A 22,206-nucleotide genomic window follows, 5' to 3' on the forward strand; every position below is an offset into this window, starting at 1 on the left:
GCTGAACTGCTGTTTTATTGAATTTTGCAACGCTATAAAAGGAGAAGCAAAAGGCAATGAATCATATGAACTACACCACATGTCTGGGAAATTCCTTCCCAAATTGCCAGCTGAAAAGAGATATTTCAGATTAAGTAATACTGTGAAAAGTCAATCATGTTTCATGCATAGGAGATGTAGTGATTCTAGCAGCTACAAACTAAAAACATAACATTCAAAGTCACACATTTAAGAGAGAACTAGGCAGCTATTTTAGGCTTTTCCAATCCTTTTAATCAACACTCACAGAGAGTGTGCAACAAATCTGCTTCATGTACCCCATACTTACAGACAACATTTTATTTGCTCCTAAATTATTTTTAAAAACATAGATAAAACAGCAAAAAGTGTTTATTGAGTGTCTTTTTTCTACAGTCCAAATGACTCGCTGCAGGATGACTCCCTCCATTCTCCTCCTATGATGTGCCACATATACTTCCTGATACCTCAGAAACTTAAGCCACAGAGTACACTTGAGGATGCAGGACTTGGGCACTGCCATATCCCAGTCTGCCCATCAACCTGCCCAAGGAAGAAGAAATACAGCCATACTGATGAGCATAATCCTCTTTTTGGGGGGACAACCATACAGAGTATTTGTCACAGAAGTAGTCAAATATAATCTATTTCTTTTTCATTTCTATATTTATCTAATAATTCAAAGGTATCCCAAAGGAGTGCAAGAGGCCTATGGGCATTACTGTCATGTGACTGGGCATCACTAATAGGAATTACATGCTTCCAAGTATCCTTAGGTAATGACTGTGTGAAAACTTGTATCATAGAATGGTAGGGGTTGGAAAGGACCTTTACAGATCATCTAGTCCCACTCCCTTGCAGAAGCAGGTCCACCTAGATCATGTTTTAAAAAAAAAAAAAAAAAACACAACCCCACAATAACAAAAAAAAAAAAACCCCACACACACAAAAAAACCCTCATAAATCTGTAGGTCCATAATGGGGTGGAAAAGGTTTGTTTCAAATACAAGGGTTGAAAATGTGCCTAACTAGCTGCTATTTCCCAAGCAACAAAAAGGCTTCCCTACTTCAGTTGCTTAAATAAGCTATTCACTGAAAGTGCTAGCCAACCACTTAAACAATGACTCAGTTAAACAAAACCAACCTTTTAAGCTGTAGATAGATTCTCCCTGAGAGGAAGGCACTGTACAAGATCTCCAGGTACAGGAATAGACTATGGGAGGAATGACAGTGTCTCTGATAAAGAGCATGCTCTTTTAGTATGACCTTGCATAAATCAAGAAATCTTGAACTAGAAAGCTCTCAAAATGTGTTCCTCCATGCTCAAACCACAGATGTGAGAAATAAAACCCTTACTCTTCAGCCAAGTCTTCTCCCCCTGTTGAGTGTGCCACCAACAGCAATCTTCAACGGACCAACAGGAGAACAATGACAATCTTGAAAGGAAAAGACATGCTTTTTCCTGAGCAGTAAATGCACTCTGTACATGGCAGAGAGGTGTTTACGGTCAGTTAAATCATTTACCTCAATGACTTCCAGGTGGTATTGCTTCAGGGATGGGAAGCCTGAGGCCTGATGGCTGGATAGAGACCATCTCTTAGCCCAGCTCCTAATCATGAGGCTGTTTTCTCCATTACTGCTAGATATCTTTTTGGTGCATGTCATGAGCACCTTGACAAAGAAAGCGCACTTGAAAGGCTCTCACCACCTCTGCTGCTTCTTTCCTTGCTGAAGAGCATCGGAGACGTGATTCTCCACTGCAGCTTTTTAATACCAGGCCAACACAGCACAAAAGGTACAAATGATCAGAACTGTAATCACTTCTACCAGCTGAGGATCATCTATTTACTTTTACCTAAATGTTAGTGGGAGACACATGGAAGTTATTCCCCCTTGTGTGCAAATCCTAAGCAAAGTGCTGAACAAAGGACAGGAAAACGTTTTTTATTGTTTATTGCCTCACTGTCATATTCAGCATACTTTTGGACCCACTGGTCTATAGTCTTATGTTCTCCCAAGTTTTTGTCTTTCCCTGTGTCCCACTCTTCCTCCAGAGCTACAGCCACTTCTGCTAAATATTCTCTTCTTTTCTGAGCACTAAATGCATCAGCCCTGCATGTAGAAGAGTTATAACAGAAAGCTTAAAATGAAACACTGCTCTCCTCAGTCCTTTGCTGTGAGCCTGCTCACAACCTAACCTCAGATCCCCTTCCCCTCATCTACTGCCTTACCGGCCTCTCATTGCCCTTCCTCTTCTGCAGATGCACCAAATTACTTCATTTACAAGTAACCTCCTATAAACCTCTCCTTTGTACAGAATCAAAACAATCTTAGAAGTAAAATGCTTCCTTCAACCTCTATTGTACCAAAGTATTATGATTGAAAATTACTGTTAGATATGCTATGAGATAGCTACAGGTTACTTTGCAAACCATTCAGGAGCACACGATTTACGGAAAAAAAAACCTCTGTACACTTTCAATTTCCAATGAAATAGTCACTGAGTTTCAACACTGAGGAAATCAAGCACCCTTCAGACTCTACCTATAGAAGAGAGGAGACCTGCTGTACATGCTGTGGCAGGCAGGTGTCTAGGCAGTGTATCGCTGAGATAAGAATAGAAGAGATCCGTGGTACAGCAGAGTACCTCAGCAAACTGCAGCCTTCACACTGTCAGTGTCAGTTCAGACTTGAAACCCCAGGATTTCTGCAGAAGATTAGCTGTTTCTTTTTTTTTTCCTCTTTATTTACCAAAAATACCAAGGCTAAGTTCAGAATGAAACAAGAGAAACATTAAGCAACTAGAAAACAAAACCAAAAATGTACAGCTTTTCTCAAGATCTATGGTTACTTCCCCTACAAACATCCTGAATCCAGGAAGGGTTAATCTCAATTACCGTTAAGAGTTTCTGCTGCTCTGAAACAGTGGCATTGCACATATAGACCATCTATTCTCTTTTGACCTTTAAACCTTCTTTAGGACACAAGACCCCTGTGGGACAACAATGCTGATTTAATCAAACCACTCAGTATAGATGCAGATGTGCAGCCAGAGAAGGTGCTTATGCCTCCCTGTCCCAACAGAAGTAGGCCTGTAAAGGCCAATATTCACATTTAGGCCAAGCAGATTTAGGTGGCGGAATATTCCTCTGGGAAATTGCTGTTATACACAGTCCATCCTGTGTTCACTGGTCACAGTCACTGGATTACAGAAATTTTTAGTATTAATTGCCTTCCTCCTCTGTATTTACTCCTTTCCCTATAAAAATTAGAATACTCTTAGGCGTGTCTATTCTCAAGTACTGTGCTATTTACCTAGGGGAGGGGTGGCTGACCTCCTCCTCCCACAGCCCGCAGGAAGACTAACCTCACCTTTTGTCACAAGACTGCATTGCAGTCCATCTGTTCAACCTGGGAAGCAGAGCTCAAAGACAGACAAGGTTTGGGGGACTTTCTACTTTTGTCAACTGCAATCCCTTTTAAAGTATCTTCTTCCCCACTCAGTTCTGCTTGGTTTTCCCAGAACTGCAGATCTAGCTATTATGTCACATTATATATACATTCTGTTTTGGAGAGCTGGTGTTTTGTATTTTTGGGTTTTTTTATGTTTTGGGGTTTCTTTGTTTACATTCATGTCTGTTATACATTCAAGGACAATATGTGTCCTATAATGCTTAAGTCCAACAATTTTCTCAAAATCAGAAGTAACTGCTGTCATGGAGCCCTACTGAACTGGGAACAATATAGACTCAACAGAAAGCTACTGGAAACAGTGACATCTCCACATATTCCTTCTCCCTGGTAACTGCTAAATAATAAGCAAAACATATTCTATCCAAACTGATAGTGCTATAGTTTCCACATGGATCCCGGCAGCCACGACAGCCCAAGCATCCTCATGAAGAATTTCAAATCTGGCCCAAAAGTAGTCCGAAGTACTACAGAAAGTGCTCATAACTAATTAACAAGAAGCTGCCCAGCAGCTTCTCTGCTGTATATGCCTCTTAATTTCTCAGTAAAACAGCCAGTCTGGGCATGGCACTAGTGGACTTTTTCTACCTTGTCTTCAAGGCCTGGAGCAGTCCAAGTTGTTAGGATCACACATAAAAGATAAAATGGCCAAAGTGACACCTAAGCCTGGTTTATACCTGCTCCCTCATGGTTACAGTCCTGTGCAAAGCATGAGGCCTGTCAGCAGAGGAAAAGAGCAACACTGAGGTCATGGAGACACAAACACTGAAAACTGAAGCATTCCCATTTGGATTTGCCTCAAAAGGAAGAATATACCATAAAAGCAGCTGAAGCAAACACGAGAAGTCTTTTCCTCCCCCTCCCCTTCTCCTGTTGAAAATATTTCTGCGCACTGCAATGGATTGCTCAGAGACAAGGATAAGCCAAAAGCTCTATCATATAGAATTTGACCACAAAAACTGTGTTTCCGAGAAGTTTCTAGCATTTTCCTATTAGGAATATAGGAAATCTGACACAGAAACATCTATTTTTAACATAGGGAAAAAATCTACCACAAGAAGGAGGATTAAAATAATCTTGCATTGCATGATTATTCACATCAGTCATTCCAGCTGCATTTTAATTCAAATCTCTGTACTCAGGACTGTATCAGGTGATAATCTCATGCTCCATGGTGTCACTGTTACACATCTGATTAGTCAATAACCCCCAAAGAGTAATTTTCCATGAAGCTTCCAAGAAAAAGAGTCTCCCATCAGGTTGCCTATTAGTAAAAGTATCAACTACAAAGGATATGAGGCTTTTCATGCTGCGAATGTTGGCATCTTCACTCCGTGCATGCTGAGTAGTAAAGCTGAAGAGAGACTAACAGCTGAACAAATTATTTTGTCTGAAACTCTTAACATTCACTGAGACTGAGCAAGAGAGAACATGCAAGTGTGATTCTTGTGGTCTATACATCGCATTACCAGAACTCAGACTCAGCTTCAACTATTATGTCCTACCAAGTACCTGAAGACTGGTAAAGACTGAAATCCAAGGTCTTCTGTCTCAGTGTCTGTGCCCCTTATTAAGAGTCACTTACTCTCCTTCTCTCTGATACAATGAATACTGACTCTTTCATAAAGCTTAAACAGAAGGACCTGAAATTGCATCACTCCAGAATATTCTGTAGCCTGGTAATTAAAAGCATGAAGAACACAATCAATCTTTCCTGTTCCATGTGAACTTTAATGAAATTCAATCCACAGATATCACACTAGAATCCTTTTTATTAAGGCTTAGACATGACTTACTTGTTTTTCATGCTTTGGTGTCATCTTCACTGGCTTGTATTAAGATGATAATCAACCTGAAAAAAAAAGCCAAACAGACGTCAGGTTGGCATTTCGCATTTATTTGAAGGTCATTATCACTTTTGCTAGATATTAGTAGTATATCTAATAGTATTGGATCTTTAGGAATGGGGAGATAGACTCAGTTCCATATTTACCAGAAAATTTGTTTGCATTAACTATGCCTAAGCATTCTTTTTTTTTTTTTAAATCCCATTTTAGAAGCACTGGGCCAGCTGGAGATATTTGTCATACATCTGACATACAATGCTTGTCCATCCCTAGAAGGCAGTGCATTTCTTTGTTCCTCTGCAAGCTGCCCTGGCGCTCATCCTCGCACCCACCTCCCAAGAGCCTCGTGAATTCAGCATCCCCAAGCGCAGGAGCCCAGCTGAGGCAGAGCTGCCTGCACCTTGCTCCCAGGCACACAAGCACAGGTCTGCATGAAGCTAAAACATCAGAATCAGCAGAATCAAAAGCCCCTCTCAACCGTTTTTCTGAAACAGAGATAAGCAGTGAGGCAAACTTTTTAGATGCTGCAGGCTGGCCAAAACTCAGAATACATTTCATGGAGTCTCCTGTTTTAAAACCTTAATGCAGGGAAGTGTATAATTAGACCAAAATTAAAAATCCCATCATTAACTTATATTTTAAATCTACTCTTTTCCCTGGAAATCCCAACAAATTTTTAACTACCTCTCCAGTTCTGTAAACCAATCGGTTTGCTCCAGACAGGTACCCATAGGGAAGGAGCAGGACAGGTTCATTCACTTGCTAGCTTGCTTACATACAGCCTGTCTGGAAACACTTGCCATGGGAAAAGGATTTCTATTTGCTGTTCCACTTTACCTCTCCCACATGCCATCCAGCCACTGCCAGCTAACACCTACACTGACCTCCAAGTACAAAAACATCCTACTGCCTCCTCAGCTGTTAAAGGTCAGCCTCCTCTTTCCAAACCAGGGGAACTCAAAGCTGGATCCCTTCTTCACCCCAGGACTGCAACTCCCTCCACTGGCACTGTGCTCAGGATGGATGCCACTCGAGCAGAAGAAGCTGAGAAAAGTCCTCCTGTGCATCCCTCTGAGCAGGTACCTTACACTGGAAAAGGGGAATTTGCAGTTTTCTTAGGCAATCTCCAGCAGCTGCTGTGCAACACCTGCAGAATGTTCACATGTGACTAGGGAATGCTGAGATGTCCAGATAGGGACTCATGGACAACCCATCCATCTCCATAAAGATAAGGCCACCATTTCACTTCTGTAGTTAGCATAGTGCTGATAAAAGCACAGAGGAATATAAAAATAACCCACAAGCAGTTCTGCAAGGCGATAGGGGTGGGGCAGAGGGGGGAAGAATTTGGCTCATCAGTTATAACCGGTGTTAATACAGAAGTACGTTAGGAGCTCTCCTTTTGGTGCAGATAAATAGCTTTTACATCTCAGAAGTACACAAGCGCATATAACAAAAAACACTGTGCAGGGCTCAGGCTGTCAGAAGACAGTTCTGTCTGTTCACATTGGGTGCAGCTGTATAAACTTATATAGTTTGTGGGGTTCTTTCTGCTCTGGTTGAGTGTTGGGGGGGGGGGGGTTAAAAAAATGGCAATTCATGGGGGTTTTTTTTCAGTTATATACCTTTATTCTACCAGATTCCATAGAGTCTTTTTCTCCAGTTTCTTATTTAAGTAAGAAATTATGCATGCCCAAAATAACTCATTCCCAACACTACTAGTGAATGACAGGGCTGAAATAAGACATTTCATTTTGTCATCTGTATCTGTAATGGCTGAGTTATGTGCCGGTGCAGGTTAGAAAAAACAGATTAATCTCCAAACAGCCTTCACAAATTTACATATTTAATGACTAAAAGGAATAGTTAGTTCAGCACTAAAAACCTTCCTGAAGTATTTAAAATATATAATTTTTTTTAATCAAGTAATTTGGGGGGTGGAGGTAAAGGAAACACAAACCCACCAAAATTACTTTTTCCACTGACTGTCAAGTCCAAGACCATTCTAGTCACACTGCAGCCACTTGCAAATACACTGAAGGCAGTATTCTGTCTGGTCACAGGACATGTATTTTGAGGTTTCTTTAACACATATATAAGCCAGTAAAGCAGAACAGGTCAAAGACATATTTTTATTTTTAGAAAAACCCTATCCAAAATAACAGTGATGGAGAGAAGCAGTTTTCAGACAACAAACAGAAGGTTACTTGTCTTTCCTCTAACAGAAATTAACTAGTGCTGGGAAAAAAAGGATCCAAAAAGGTAGTGGTAGATCTGTAGGTTTGATAAAATGCTTTCTGCTGTGGCTGGTGGGCAAGGGAAAAAAAACAAACAAAACAAAACAAAAAATCCCCACAACACACTGCTCTAAGTTTTCGTTCTGCTTTTGATCTGTTATCAGGCTGAAGACTTTTTGTTGTTAGTTTCATATACTTAATGTTTAACACCTGCTCCTTGCAGAGCGTATTTTTGGCAGTTCTTAACTGCATAACCAACGAAACCGCCAGGGAATGGCTCCACAACTGCCAGCAACAACCACCCAAAAGCAAAATGATTGCGTAGAACAACTTGCCCTACATCTTGTAGCTTACAAAAAACCACAATCGGGTGGGGAAAAAAAACTCAAATCCAAGTACTTCAGTGCTCTCCTTGGGGATACTGGATAAACTGCAGGGCTGCTCTTAAGAATAACAGATGAACACTATTAATTACTATTTCATATTTAAAGTTGGGGATTTATTGTTAAATATAAATTTAAATGGATTATTTAAAATTGTTAGGGGAATGCCATGTAGATAGACTGCTCTTAAAGAAGGAAGCAACTTCTCTACATTCCCAAGCTGACAGAAGAAAACTCAAGCAGCATCATAGACAAAAACCATGACAACCTGCTATAAGAACAACAGAAACGCAAGCCCATCTGCTGCCTCACTAGTAGCTGTGTTTAGCTGCACTGAAATTCTATGACTTGAAAGTCTATGACAGTGGCCCTTGCAATGTTCAGGATAGGCTAATGCAACTTTATTTTGTGAAGCATGGATTGTATTTGCAGAAGCCTCAGCTTCTGGATTAACTTTGAAATTCCAGTCACTAGCTGGGAATATCACTACTGGGGGAAGAGCATCATCTCCTGAAACTCCTACATGAAGGACCTGAAAGATGCCTGTGCCAGGGTTATTGGAAGAAAGCAGGAAATGGAGGAGCTAAAGGCTCATTTAGTAAATTCACAGTTGGTTAGAAGCCTAGATGAAATGTTATTATAGGTTTCAAAAGAAAGGAAAACAAGCAGCAGAAAGCAATGTTAATTTATTTATGAAACAAAAGTGCCTAAAGTCATAAGAACAGCCATACTGTATGTATCAACATAAAGGTCCATCTAGTCCAGCAGGCAGCTGGCAACTGGTAGTGAAAACTCAAGAGTATAAGAAACAGCCAAAGTTTTGAGCCCTTATCCCCTAGTTTTGAAGAAAATAATGTGAAAACTATATATAGGCAGCATACACTTATACATGTAAAATGTAACATTTTGTGATGCCAAACTGTCCACAGCACAACACTGTCTGACATTTTCAGAAATTGGGTACACAGCTATTACAGAACTACCATGTTTGTTGATGGGAAAAATCTCATTCCAATGCTCTTGTCCAAGCAGGGACCTTTACTCAATCCAGAGTAACTCAGCCTCAGCATAAGCAGATGCCTTCTATTTCACCTGATCCACTTCAGTACTGGGGTCAATCCAACTGCAGGCATCAGAGAAGCAATGAACGCCCATGTGTCCCTTGCTGTCAATGAACATGACAGTGAGGACTGAAACTAGACCAGGCAGGTTGCAGAGCATCCTTCCTTCTTTCGGCAAGCTTGCTGGTTACCTGCCTCACTTTTCTCAGCAAATTACCATAAGGGTCCACTTGTTTGAAGTGAGATAAATATGAAATACATAAGCATTTTCATCTTAACTCTGCACAGCACTCAGCTGTCTGCAGATTTCTTACTGAAGTCAACAAAGCAAAGTACCCCTTGAGTAAATGCATCTCACTTTCCAGGCTCAAGGTATCTGTTTCATCAGTGATGTATTACAGTGGCAGCTGAATTGCTTTGTGGCTGAGCAGGAAAGGAGGACACCATCTTAGTTGCCTTTAAAAGAACAGGAGGTTTCCAAATCACCACAGGATTCTGAGACCTTCCCCTCAACCACAATGCCAAAAATCATGCCTTTCCTGCTACACTTGAAATTTGGATTTCCAGAGTTGCTGTCACAATAATTTGTTAACTACTCTTTTCCTCCAGGGTTTCACTCCATTCTGTTGCTAATATGGCCATCAGGTCTAAGACAGCTCCTCTTTAAACACTGTTATAATTTTTCCCCATACAGCCATTCCCTTGTTTTATTGAGACCTGTTATCAGGACAATGAATTCAGTTAATTCAAAAAAACACACCAAAGAAATTTTCATTGTTTCAGAGTAACATGAAAATCAGAGTTAATTAAATGTGTTGTATATATTTATTTATTATCTACTTAAATTGTATTTTAAATTTTATATTTAAATTACATATATAATTTCCCTCTTCCCTCCAAAATATATATGTGACATGGATTGCAGTGTCAGCTGTGGGTCACAGAATTCCGATTACAGTGGTATTACACCACGCTTTGAATTGCTGGACAGCAGCATGACTCACACACCAAGCCTTTCTGAAACCTCTGAAAGCCTAAAGATAAACAAGGAAGAAGTACTAAGAAATCCATTCACAGTAAGAGAGCGCATTGGATGTTTCTTCACTTTTTTTTCAGTCTCAAATTGCAGACACGTGCTCAAGCAAAGAACTTCCTCTGTGTATTCTGCAGTTTCAGTGGGTTGCTGATCCCAGAGTGACAATTACTTTGGGTTTTTCCTGATTTTGTTTTTAGGCAACAGCTGGAGAACAGTAATTGTGGATCAAGATACTGAAAGAACTGTACATGCCAGCCTTGTGACAGTAATTAGTTATCAGTCAGGGTTGCCACAGCTTCTGCAGACAACTTGGGAACCACTAAAATTCCCCTGTAGCAGTGGCTCCCATGTTCTTTAGGCAGCCTGTCAAGCTGGTTTGCCACATGACCCTGCCTTTGCTATCTCTTTGCAAATACTATTGTTCATAATAAGTAGCTTAAATGACACGAAATGATTTTGTAGCATAGATAATTGCCAGTTTTGCTGCTAGGGCATTTTCAGAAGGCCAACAAAGAGATGAGGCAGTCTCTGCATGGAAACATTAGTGACCTCCAAGGTAAAGTCTCAGTAAGCATGCTTCCTCTAGAGAATTTCTGAGATCCCTTGAGGTATGAGAAATCCATTTCTGAATCAGTAACAACCTTGGCAATCTGGCGAGTTCTATAACGACTACCGTAGTCAACAGGGAAAATATTGGATAAGCGTTAGACTTCTTCAATGTACTTATACATGTACTTATATAAACAGGGCATAGCCCTGGAAGTAGAACTAACTTTGAAAACAAAGGGAAGCAAGGAAGTAATTTCCAGGGAAAAAAACATTTGCTGACATAGGACCCAAGTAGTTTCCAAGTCGAAGTTCTGTTCAGTTACAAAAATGACAAACGAATGTGTACATGTTATACTCACACAAGCCATATACACATCTTATTAGACACACCAACTGTAGTGTAAGGAGAACTGTCAATATAAAAATCCCCAACAGACGGATAACCCACCGCTAGATGTTTTTATATAATGCCATTTACAAATGGCACGTTAGACAGCTGTGGCTTTTATGAGTTGGATTACAAAGCAAAACAGAAGGGATTGGCAAATAGAGACTAAAGTATCAGCATTTCAGAACAGCAATTCAAATCCTAAGAAAAATCTTAAATGCTGCTTCTGAAGAAGGGTTTACATTCAGAAAATGTATGTTATTTTTCTTCCAAAACTCCATGTTTCTTACAGGCATTAAATATTTCATTACATTAATATTTAAGGCAACTTAATTTGATTGACCTTCCCCAAAGTATCTCTATGTAATAACTAATTTTTCCTTATCATAGGGGAAGAAAGGCTGATGTCAGCTGTATCCTTCCTGATGAGTAAGCAGAGCAAAAGTCAGCCAATGCCATGCAGGCTCATTGCAACATTTCTTTCCCAGTCTCTCAAATGCAGAGGCTGACATCACCTGACCAGCTTGATTCACTCCCTGGAATATTTTGAATCTTACATGTCAGAAAACTCTCATTTTTTGCTCATTTCAAACACTTTTAATTTATAACATGATTTTTATCTGCTGCTTGAATTGCTGTTACTTAGCACTAGATATTTTAGCTTGGCTTTCTTCTTGTTGTGGATTTTCTTGTTCTACCAAAACAGCTATTTCTGTGACGTGCCACCTGATCTCATCTAGGAAGTGCTAGTGCTTGGGTTTGTGCCCAGAGAGTAAAGTGAAGTGAAAGTGATAGTCTGGGCCGTAACCACAGAATTAGAAGCCCCAGTCTCATTACGTGCATCTGAGGACGTGGCTGTGAAAAATCAAGCACAGATACAGTTAAAAATAAAATGAGCAGTTAAGGAACAGAGAGTCCTGAGACAGGTCAATACTGAGCAGTTACTACAATTGCAACTCAAAACAGTGGGGAAGACAGGAAATACTGCGCTCAACACAGCCTGCTCATCAAGCATTTTGATCAACTCTGTTACAACTGTTGTGTTTCTTGCGTCTTTTAAGTTGACCAAGCCTATGAGCGTTCATGAAAACGGTCCAGCTGGATCAGACATCCAGCTTTTCACACAATGCCAATTCACTGTTCAGGATCTCTTCCCTTGAGAACACATCAGATGGCCCACCATTACTGCACAGTCTTACCAGTGTCGTGTCAATGTAGCTGCATCCATATATTGCACTAGTTTATGAGTTGGATCTATCAACAGTTAACCATTTAAGACATATTAACAGTAAATTCAACGGGGCAGCTTGCTTGTTCAACAGGCCTTGCTCCCTCTCTGAGCTGCCCTGTGCAAGTGGCAGGAAAACAGTATTTTGAAAGTAAATCATTTCTATATGGTGTTACACGTTACTAAGAACAGACAGTTCTGAGGAGCAAACAGCATCTGGCAAGACAAACTTTTCATGCAACTGACCAATAAGAAAATCAGGCTGAAAATCAGCAATTTATACATAACCCTGGATTTTCTGCTTCTCTTTTGTGCTCACTAAATTTTAAGATGTGATTTTTGTTACTTTCACCGCAATTATGAACCCCATTGCTACACCATGTCTTCTTAAGATTGGCACCAGCCCTCGGCCAGCTCTTCACACAGCAGGCAGATTTCTGGTATAGAAAATGCCTTTCAGAAGTTGTAAGAGAACAGTAAGAAACATGAGAAACACACAAAAACAGAAGGAAGAGAAGAAAAAAAAGAAAAACAGCACTTGGGTTTGACTGCTCTGCCATCACAACCAAGTCAAAGGAGTCACTGGCCTTCCAAAAACAAATGCTGGCTCCAGGTCAAGCAACAAGAGAAGCACCAGTAGAAAACTCCGTGCCTACAGGACAAATATGGCCCACAGCTTGCTTTCACAGTGCCCAAACACACATAAGATCCTTCCAATAACATATTCAAGTAGACCTGAAGGACTTTTTCTGTCATCAGCAGGAGAAAGACTTCCCACCCACAGAGCAGGTGTTGCCTAAATGACCATAAGCTATAGATTTAAATTCATTTTAAACCCGGTCAGTTCAGACTGCATTGCAAGCCTATGGGAAATAAAAACCTACCAAGATGAAACTGATTTAATTTTGTGGTGTGCAACTTGGGTATATATATTTCAGGCCAAAAAAAAAGAAAAGAAATCACAATCCAGTCTTAAAACAGAGCAAGTGTCAATTTATATAATTACACCTTCAGCTAAACTAGTTGAAACCTACACAATATTTATGGACAAATTTGAAATTCTACTTTGTGGTCCTACAGGCAAATCCATAACAAACCTGTATCATGTGGCTGGTGTGACCTGCCAACCACCAAGAGAACCTCTCCAGCTCTACCATTTCTGCAGAAACACAACAATGCTGCAGGGATGATGGCCCAGGGCTACACAGGCATCTTGGAACAAAACCACAACCCAGGAAACTCAGCAAAACTAATGTCCCAGAATGAGGCAGAAGCTGAAGGTCCCAGTTCCCACACACCTTCAGCAGCTGTAAACCCAGAGAGGAAAGCCTCCCTGCAGGTATCCTGCCCGCTCAGTTACTGCCAGTAACTTTTCTGCAGAACTGGTGCAACTGAGTCACTATGGCTGATGGAGATGGAAGTAACCATTACTGACATGTTTGGCTTTATAAGCAAGTTTCAAGTCCAGCAGCACTTCATAGAAGGACAAGTGCTTTACACTCCTGGAAAGCACTCCAGAAGGATGGTAGTGTCTTTGACAGGGCCTGTTTTATTAACCTAGCAGGAGAACAGGAAGGAGAATGGATGTCATCAAGCCTAAAAACAACACAACTTTTGCAACTGTAAGAGATAGCTATTAACTGACTAATGAAGACGAGAATTTCATCTGCACTATGCAAGGTTTGAAAGTTACACAGTTTAGCTGAGCTTATGGGGAAAAGATAGTGCTTCTTAAAATTAAGCTTTGCTAGAAATCCAGTAAAGGGGCATCACATACACTGAACCTAATTATCATTTTCCACACTGCCAACAGTCTTAAGATGTTTACAACAAGTCAACTACGACCCAAGGTTAGAATGCTGGAAGCTCTAGTGATCCTGCGATCAAAATAATTCTGCAGCACTCAGAAACATGCTCATGCTTGTTGCTGTTGGAGTCTGAAAGGACAGGCAAAACAGTGCTGTAAGCAGAGATGGTGCATGGTATGAGACATTACAAGTAGACTTGCAAATATTTTAGAGGCTGTATATCTCAAAACTATACTTTTTCATGCAGATGTGTTTCTCTAATAAAATATATTTAATGTCTTGCCTTGGACAGAGATCTGTGACTCAGGAGAGCCTGGAGAACATGGAAGAATCATTTTTGATAGAAAATCCTTGCTTATGCACATATGCTGTAGTACAGCATATTAATATTTTTTTTAACCCTGTGTTTAATTTCAAACAAGTGATAACAAAAAGGAAGGCAAAATCTGTATGTGCAGTGAATCCTGCCTGTATGTTTTATTAAAGGTTGTCCACAGTACTTCAAATACTCTTTGCAGTTATCTTGCATTAGTTACAAGGTTTGGTACATGTATTGAAGAGTATGGAGGGGATCTTACATCCCTACTCTAAGATTTAGCCTTGGACTACACACCCAGTGTAAGACATCCTTTTCCTGGCCAGGAGCTCAAACAGGTCTTCCTTCTAAATCTACTTGTGACAGAAAGCTTCCTTGCAGACAAGTAGATTAGGAATGCTTTTTTTTTTCTGCACAAGTATTTATGTGTGTAAAACAGTTCTTCATAAATCTCCAAAGGGATATTTGACTATAAATGCTCCCAGTTTCTTGGACCTTACTGCCCAAACCCAGTTTCATGGTCTAGGAAGTGCAGGGACTGTTTAAGCCACCCACCTGGCTGCCTTCCCCATCATCTTCACTGCAACACTCACCTTCATCTGACTGGAGAGGGGGAAACAGGGAGTTTTATCTCATCTTGAATGAGTGATTTGCCTTCCTGTCACCCCAACGACTCTGTTGGTTCAACTCCAAACGGCTATACCCCACCAGACAGACATAGTGAATGCAAGCTGGTCATAAATGCTTGTGTAGTTGACCGACCAGTGCCACAACTGCTAAACACCAGCCTCATTATTTCACCTCTGAAGACACACGAGGTATCTTTGGGCTGAGTTCCTCCACGCTATGAGAGGCAAGGCTATTACATTTAGCTCTTCTCAAAGCAAGCACAATTGCAATGACACTAATATGCCAATGCAATTATTTATACACGTGAATGCCCAGCACATCATAGGGCATTATCAAAATGCTCTCCAGCACCTAAGACCCGCAGCTATTTCTCTTCTCCCTGTAACCACTTCCGAAAGCTCCCCTTACCACCTTTCCTCTTTACGCCTTATTGATAGAAATTACTTTCTTTTGGGAAGAGGCACACTGCTCTTGGGAATCATAGAATCATACAAAGCCTTCTCCTCTGGAAAGACGGCTGAAGATCTCATTAAAACTGGTACCAAAATTATGACTAATTTAAAACCCCACATCATCATTATGTAATTAAAACAATAAGACTATTAGAAGGCAAAAAGTCAAAACCTGGTGACTGTTGTACACACGGAACAAAGTAGGTGAGCAGTTAGGGCTGCCCTGAGGGAAAGGAGAGGCAGGAACTTGAAGGATGTGTTAGCAACACACACACAAAGGTCAGGGTATATTACTCATTGTAAGCTCTGCAATAGAATAGATGTTTTGCTATGGGAGTAAAACATCCATTTTCCTTTGAAAAGCAGGTTACCTATAAATGAGTGTATCCTCCAGGACAACTCTGTTAGAGAAGAAAGGGAGAGGAACAATTAATTTTCTCAAGCCACCAATCTTTTAAATACCAAGGAATTCCTTCATACCACAAAAAGCATGGAAAGTAAATTGTATTATATTTTTAGGCTCAAGAGTTACTGGAGAGAAGATCCATTAAAAAATCATTGGTGGTTTATTTGTTCTCAAACAAATGAAACTCATTGGTATGCATCCTGCTGAAGGACTCTGTAGCAACCTGTAACCCCAGACACACGAAGATGCTGGAGCTAAGAGAAACTCCTTTCAAATCGATCAAGTCCTTCCTTTTGGGCAGAGTGCACAGGGTGACACTGAGTTGTGAAGGTTTTTGCAAGGTTCATGTCTCTTGATGAATCAGTCTGCCATACTGGGAGATGCTTTGAAATAACTCTTGATGAGATGCCAGCAAGACAAGGTGGAGTGCTGGTGTGCAGACACCCTGAGCAACACCTATACAGCACCCATCCCAAGACATGCCCTTTCTAACAGCAGGCTTTTGGCAAAACAGAACGAAACAAGCAAGAATGTAAAATGTATGTATGTGACTGTCCCCTAAGTACTGAAGGAGCGAGTGTAGAGGGGAGAGCGAACAGGGCCAGCAGAGAGGCTGGCAGACAGTGTGGGCTACTGACTCCTTGAGTGCACACTGTGGAGGATAAGCCCAGCAAAGTCCAAAAGGAAACTGGTTTCTGGGACCAGAAACCCCGAGGGTATTTAAAGTTTCTGTGTATACATATCACTAATTAGATCTCAAGAAGAAAAATACCATTTTTAAGTTCTCCAAGTTGAAAGAGGACCACTAGAGGAACACAGTGGGAAATGGGGGACCATTTCTGATTGCATTATTAGACTACATTCTAAGGCATCCTACTTCCTCTTCAACTGCTGTCCAAGAAGATGATGATCAACTGTAGGTCATGTGTCAGGATGCCAGCCTCACATAGATGTCTTGGGTCCCCTTGGACAGCATCTAGATCCCCTTGCCCTTGAAAGGCACTCGTCACTCACATCCAGGCAATCAACCCATGCCCTAGCTGGTGGGCACTGCATGGGCAGCACATTGGTGCTCCGTGCAGTGTGGAAAGATTGCTCAGGAGACCCTGCTCCATCTGCAGCATCTTCCACCATGAGGGTCAGACTGTGCTAAGGCTGTTGCAAGGAGTTTCATCCTCAAGCTGTCTTTGCAGTCCTTCTACTTGTTCTTCCTCTCTCACAGATGCATGACTTTAAGAGAATAGAGCACTGTGAATGAAGGGTGCGATTAAGTTAAAACTTCTGCTGACAAGGACATCATAAGAGCAGTCTGGTTTCTGGTGATGGAGTGACCACTCCTGTAGCTGTCACTGAACTGACACAAGCAGCTTTTTAATTTTGCTTCCCTATTCTTCAATATCTATATACAAACAAACCACGAACATTGTGTAACTATATTAATTAATCAAGGATTCTTTTGGTTTTGTTTGTTTTTTTAAGCCAAGCTGAGGAATAAGAATGCTTATGAATAGTGTTTCTGCTCTTGAGAATCATGTAGAGATTTAGCAAGGAAATCTACAAAGATCCAGAGTCAAATATGGTGCACAATACTAGTGTATGTAGTTCCCTGTAGTCATGTAGAGTGATTTGCTTCTCTGTCCCAAGAGTTACCCTGCCAAGAAGTCAGCAAATTCCCACAGAACAGATAGCTGTGCTTTCCTCTATTTTTAGTATGAGAAGAACAAAAAAGTTGCTGAGGTTTTTTTGAGATAATAAAAAGACACAAAATGTTTAACAGGAAAGGGAAAGAAAGGGAGGAAGGGAGGAAGGGAGGAAGGGAGGAAGGGAGGAAGGGAGGAAGGGAGGAAGGGAGGAAGGGAGAAAGGGAGAAAGGGAGAAAGGGAGAAAGGGAGAAAGGGAGAAAGGGAGAAAGGGAGAAAGGGAGAAAGGGAGAAAGGGAGAAAGGGAGAAAGGGAGAAAGGGAGAAAGAGAGAGCGAAAGAGAGAAAGAGAGAAAGAGAGAAAGAAAGAGAGAAAGAAAATCACAATATCCTAGGTGAACCTCTTTTACTTCTCTGCATACAAAAGCCAAAAGCTTATGCATACTACATACCACATGCACGGAAATAAGATCCACATGATACATACCAGAGATATGATACATTGAATTTGTCACCTGTCCTATCCTAGTTGCCCTCAGGAAGCAAGGAACAGCTCCAGCAGTCCATGCTGCTGAGCAAATGTTCACGATCTTTTTACTGTGAGATTTATTACTGGGGTTTTTTTATCATTTGTTGGGTTTGCGTTTGTTTAAAAAAAAAAAAAATCAACCTGACAGAGAAGTGTTTCTTTCTTTCATATGGAGAAATTACAAAACTGTATGATAAAAGCAGAGAAGGTTGAAATGATGGCAATGAGGAAAAGTATTGAGCAAAACTTGCCTAAAATGGAGCCATAAGACCCTTCACAGTCAGAAGGGCCCAACTTCTCTCTTCATATCTTTGATGGTATCTTTCACTCCATAGGACCAAAGGACCAACAGAAGGGCAGGTGGAGGGGAAGACCATGCTGAAGTAAATGTATTTAGTACCAGCAGGTACAGGTCGTCAGGCCAAAGGCAATGCTGTTCTACGGCAGTGGCAATAAACAGCCAGGGGATCACAGAATCACAGAACAGCAGGGGTTGGAAGGGACCTCTAGAAATCATCTAGTTCAACCTCTTGCTAAAGCAGGTTCACCTCAATCAGGTTGCACAGAAACATGTCCAGGTGTATTTGGAAACTTCCAGAGAAGGAGACTCCACACCCTTTCTGGGCAGCCTGTGCCAGGGCTCCCTCACTCTCACAGGAAAGTTTTCCTCATATTCAAATAGAACTTCCTCTGTTGCAGCTTGTGCCTGTTACCTCTTGTCCTATCACTGGGTACTACAGAAAAAAGACTGACCCCATCCTCTCAACACCCACCCTTTAAGCATTTGTAAGCATTGATAAGGTGCCCTCTCAGTCTTTTCTCTAAGCTCTGGGTCCCACAGCCTTTTCTCATCATTTTGGTGGCCCTCCACTGGACTCTCTCCAGAAGTTCTCTATCATTCTCGAACTGGGGAGCCCAAAACCAAACACATTACTCCACATATGATCTTACCAGGCCAGAGTAGATGAGAAGGATAACCTCCATTGACCTGCTGGCCACACTCTTCTTGATGCATCCCTGGATGCCATCGGCCTTCACAGCCACAAGAGTAATGGGGATGGAGGGAAGCATCAAGGGGTGGTGCTCTAGGGTTGCTTAACCAGGAACAGGAAGCTTCAAACTGATGACTGCCATGACCCTCAGTGGGTGGTTATTGAGCCATTTTGGAAGAGATTCATGTGCAGCAGCAGCAGCAGCAGCATGAGCTCTGTAATTTTTTTTAGGAATGTAGCCTTCATCCTTACTATGTTCCAGTCGTCATCTGTTCAGCACTACTGCCTTACACCAGTCACATCACTAGTTCTGGCTAGATGGTGGTGACAGCTCATCCACAGAAGCCGTATCACAACATGTTTACCACTGCTGGCTTGATTTAATGCTCCATCTCCTCCTGTGCCTGAGAATTACTCAACCTGACCCAAATCCCTGGTGGTTTGTGCTCTGTACGATGGCACCGTGCTGGGGGAGGGAAGCCCTGGGAGGCTCCGGGCCTGCAGCACAGCCAGGCACCACTCACGTAGCACCCATGCGCTGCCTCGATGACACAAGCACCAGCGTGGCGTGGCCGTGCGGCAAGTGCAGGGAGGGCTCAAGCGGGTACTCTGGGGCTGGGGAAAGCACAGCTAAAACCAACTCCTAATTGAAATAAAAAGATGAAAAGGAGAGGCTTTGAAGAGAAAAGGCTAATGTTTACTCAGAGCTGCCTGCAAGAACAAGGGAAAAATAGAAAACTGAAAGTCTGTTGAAATAGGACCTAGGCAATATTTCATGAAACGCGGCAGCTGTGATGCTACTCCAGCTTTCCACAGGGATATCCCTGACTGACTGCACCAAAAATGTTTCTTGAAAGAAAAAGGGGTGGGAGGGAAAGCAAAAATCAAAACAAACCCACCAAATAAAATACTTTCATATTCAAATATAAAAACTATTGCAGCAGATTCTACCACAAAATCAGCTATTTTTAGGAAACAGCATCTGCAAGCTGACCACTGCTGTTTTGCCATGGTATAGAAGCACAGATCCTTAATTCCAGTAGCTCAGTTGATAACAGTTAACCGCAGTTAAACTGTAGAGACATACATGAAAGAGCAACCACAATACCAGTATAATTAACATTTTCCACTTGTATGAACATTCAGAGGTACTTCTGTCTATGTTCACAAATAGCATCTTGTTTTCTATTTCATAAGTTGTCTGTGACCAAAGACTTTTTTTCCTGTACTGCTCCTACCATGGGCCGCAAATAACTTGAATGAGGCTTTTATGTGCTACTGTCTTCTAACTATGTGGCAGCATTGGAGAGATTATGTTGTTAGCACCTTAGCAAGAACGTTTTTAAAACATTTTTCTTCCTTTAAAAATACTTAAAATTAAAAATCATAGTAATCTATATAATCCATAGTGATGACAATTGTCTATAATAAAGGTAATACATGTATCTATATAAATCCAAGCATGGTGTATCAATGCAAGATCTTTAAATTGAAATTCATTAAAAGATAAACACTTCTTAGATTCAATATAAAATACACACAATAAACAAGAGACTATTGGATTTCAATTCAAGCCTTAAAAATAATACCCTACGCTGAAGTAGGCACAAGTATTATTTTCATCTTCTGCACAAAGAAAACATTGGTAATTCCATCTTTTAAGGGAAGTCCCATTTTGTGTAATTCAGGAAAGCTCTGCCTTGCGTAACTTTTAATTCGGTTTCAGTTTTCCGTAGAACAAATCGGAAGGCTCTCCTCTTCACTTGGGCTACCTCCTGTCAGCAAGAGAAGCAGAATGGATAACAAAACCTCCAGTCACTGTTTTCCTTGGGCAACAGGTGGTGTGGGTACATGCCTGGTGGGAGCTTCAAAGTGTAGCAGGCTCTGATCCTCACTGGCCTCGCTCCACACCTCCATCTGTCTCTGCCTCTTCACCACCCCCACTTGCAGAATTAGGCAATGTTTACCTAAAATTGCCACATCTCCAATGGGCTGTGGGAACACCCAGCCCCTCACGCTGAGACGGTGGCGACTGTGTATCTCTACAGGGTGATCACAGTGAGTGAGCTGCGAGACAACAAGCAAACAGGGGTGCACACCCAGCAACTCAATCATGGGGGCTCTACACATCAGCTGGGTTTAACTGCTGCTGTATTTTCAGAGGCTTTCTTCAAATGTACCCAAGAAACACTCAGGCCTCTTAATTCAAGTAAGATACAGAATTTAGAAGCAATAATAAGGAAGTCTTTGTGACTAACAAAAAATATAGGGCAAATGTGATGTATTTAACATACAATTGTGCCATTATATACACGAAGTTACACACGTTCTGGATGTACGTATTGTTATAGACAATAATACGCACGATGTATATAGGTAATAATATAACATCCATGCACGCAGAGCTTCTGCTCATCCATACAAAGGTCACGGTTGCCTCAGGTGATGGACTCGCTTTAGCAAAGCAAAAGGCAGTGTCTCAAAACCAGATTAATTTATCTAACCAAAAGCAAAGTTTCGTGCTGCCCGGTGTTAATCATTAGCGAGAGCGTCATTCCCGCCGCGGTAAATCACAGCGGAGTCCGACACCAGGGACCAGGGGAAGAAGCACACTTGGAACGGACAGGGAGGAAGGCTCCCGCCGCGCCGCACCCGCGGCTGTGCCACGGGGCACAGGGCCGCCTCTCCTGGGTTCTCCCAGCCTTCGCCTGAACCCCGGCTTGTGCTAAAGACCCCCGGCAGCACCTCGCCGGCACCGGAGGAGGCCGGCCCTCCCCCCGCCTGACCGCGCCGCCGTGTGCAGCCGCGGCCGCCCGCCGGCTCGCAGCCCGAGCCATCCCCCACCGGTGGCTCTGCCGCTGGCAGGGCCGCCGGTCCTCAGGAAGCCGGAGAGACCGACACCCACCCGCACGCACCCCACTCACCACCGCCGCTACCGCCGCCGCCCGGGGACCGGCGGGGGGCGGGACGTCATCGGCAGGGGCGGGGTGTCATCGGCAGGGGGCGGTGCCTCACCCCCGCCCCACCTAGGGGGTGGGGAGAGGGAGCCAGTGCCAGCCCTCCCTTCCCTTTCGCCTCCGCCTTTCACTTCCCCATCCTCATCCCCTTCCTCATCCTCATCCTCTTCCTCATCCTCATCCTCATCCTGATCCTCATCCCCTTCCCCATCCTCAGCTCCGTCCACATCCCCATCCCAATCCCCATCCCCATCTCACC

At 42.2% G+C, this 22,206-nt stretch overlaps 1 protein-coding gene across 1 annotated transcript in view; it reads right to left on the reverse strand.

The window, feature by feature from the left end:
* The window catches only part of SNX10 (sorting nexin 10), a 36,505-nt gene extending 14,525 nt beyond the window's left edge, over positions 1-21,980 (reverse strand). Inside the window, exons 1-2 of the mRNA XM_061996506.1 lie at positions 21,915-21,980; positions 5,286-5,341 (exon numbers count right to left, since the gene is read on the reverse strand). Of these exons, the coding sequence (XP_061852490.1) occupies positions 5,286-5,309 (24 nt within the window). The 5' untranslated portion in view covers positions 5,310-5,341; positions 21,915-21,980. The remainder of the gene's footprint in view (positions 1-5,285; positions 5,342-21,914) is intronic.
* Positions 21,981-22,206: the final 226 nt, after the last annotated feature.

The sequence above is a fragment of the Colius striatus genome, chromosome 5, assembly GCF_028858725.1.
Source record: "Colius striatus isolate bColStr4 chromosome 5, bColStr4.1.hap1, whole genome shotgun sequence".
In the NCBI taxonomy this organism is placed as follows: domain Eukaryota; kingdom Metazoa; phylum Chordata; class Aves; order Coliiformes; family Coliidae; genus Colius; species Colius striatus.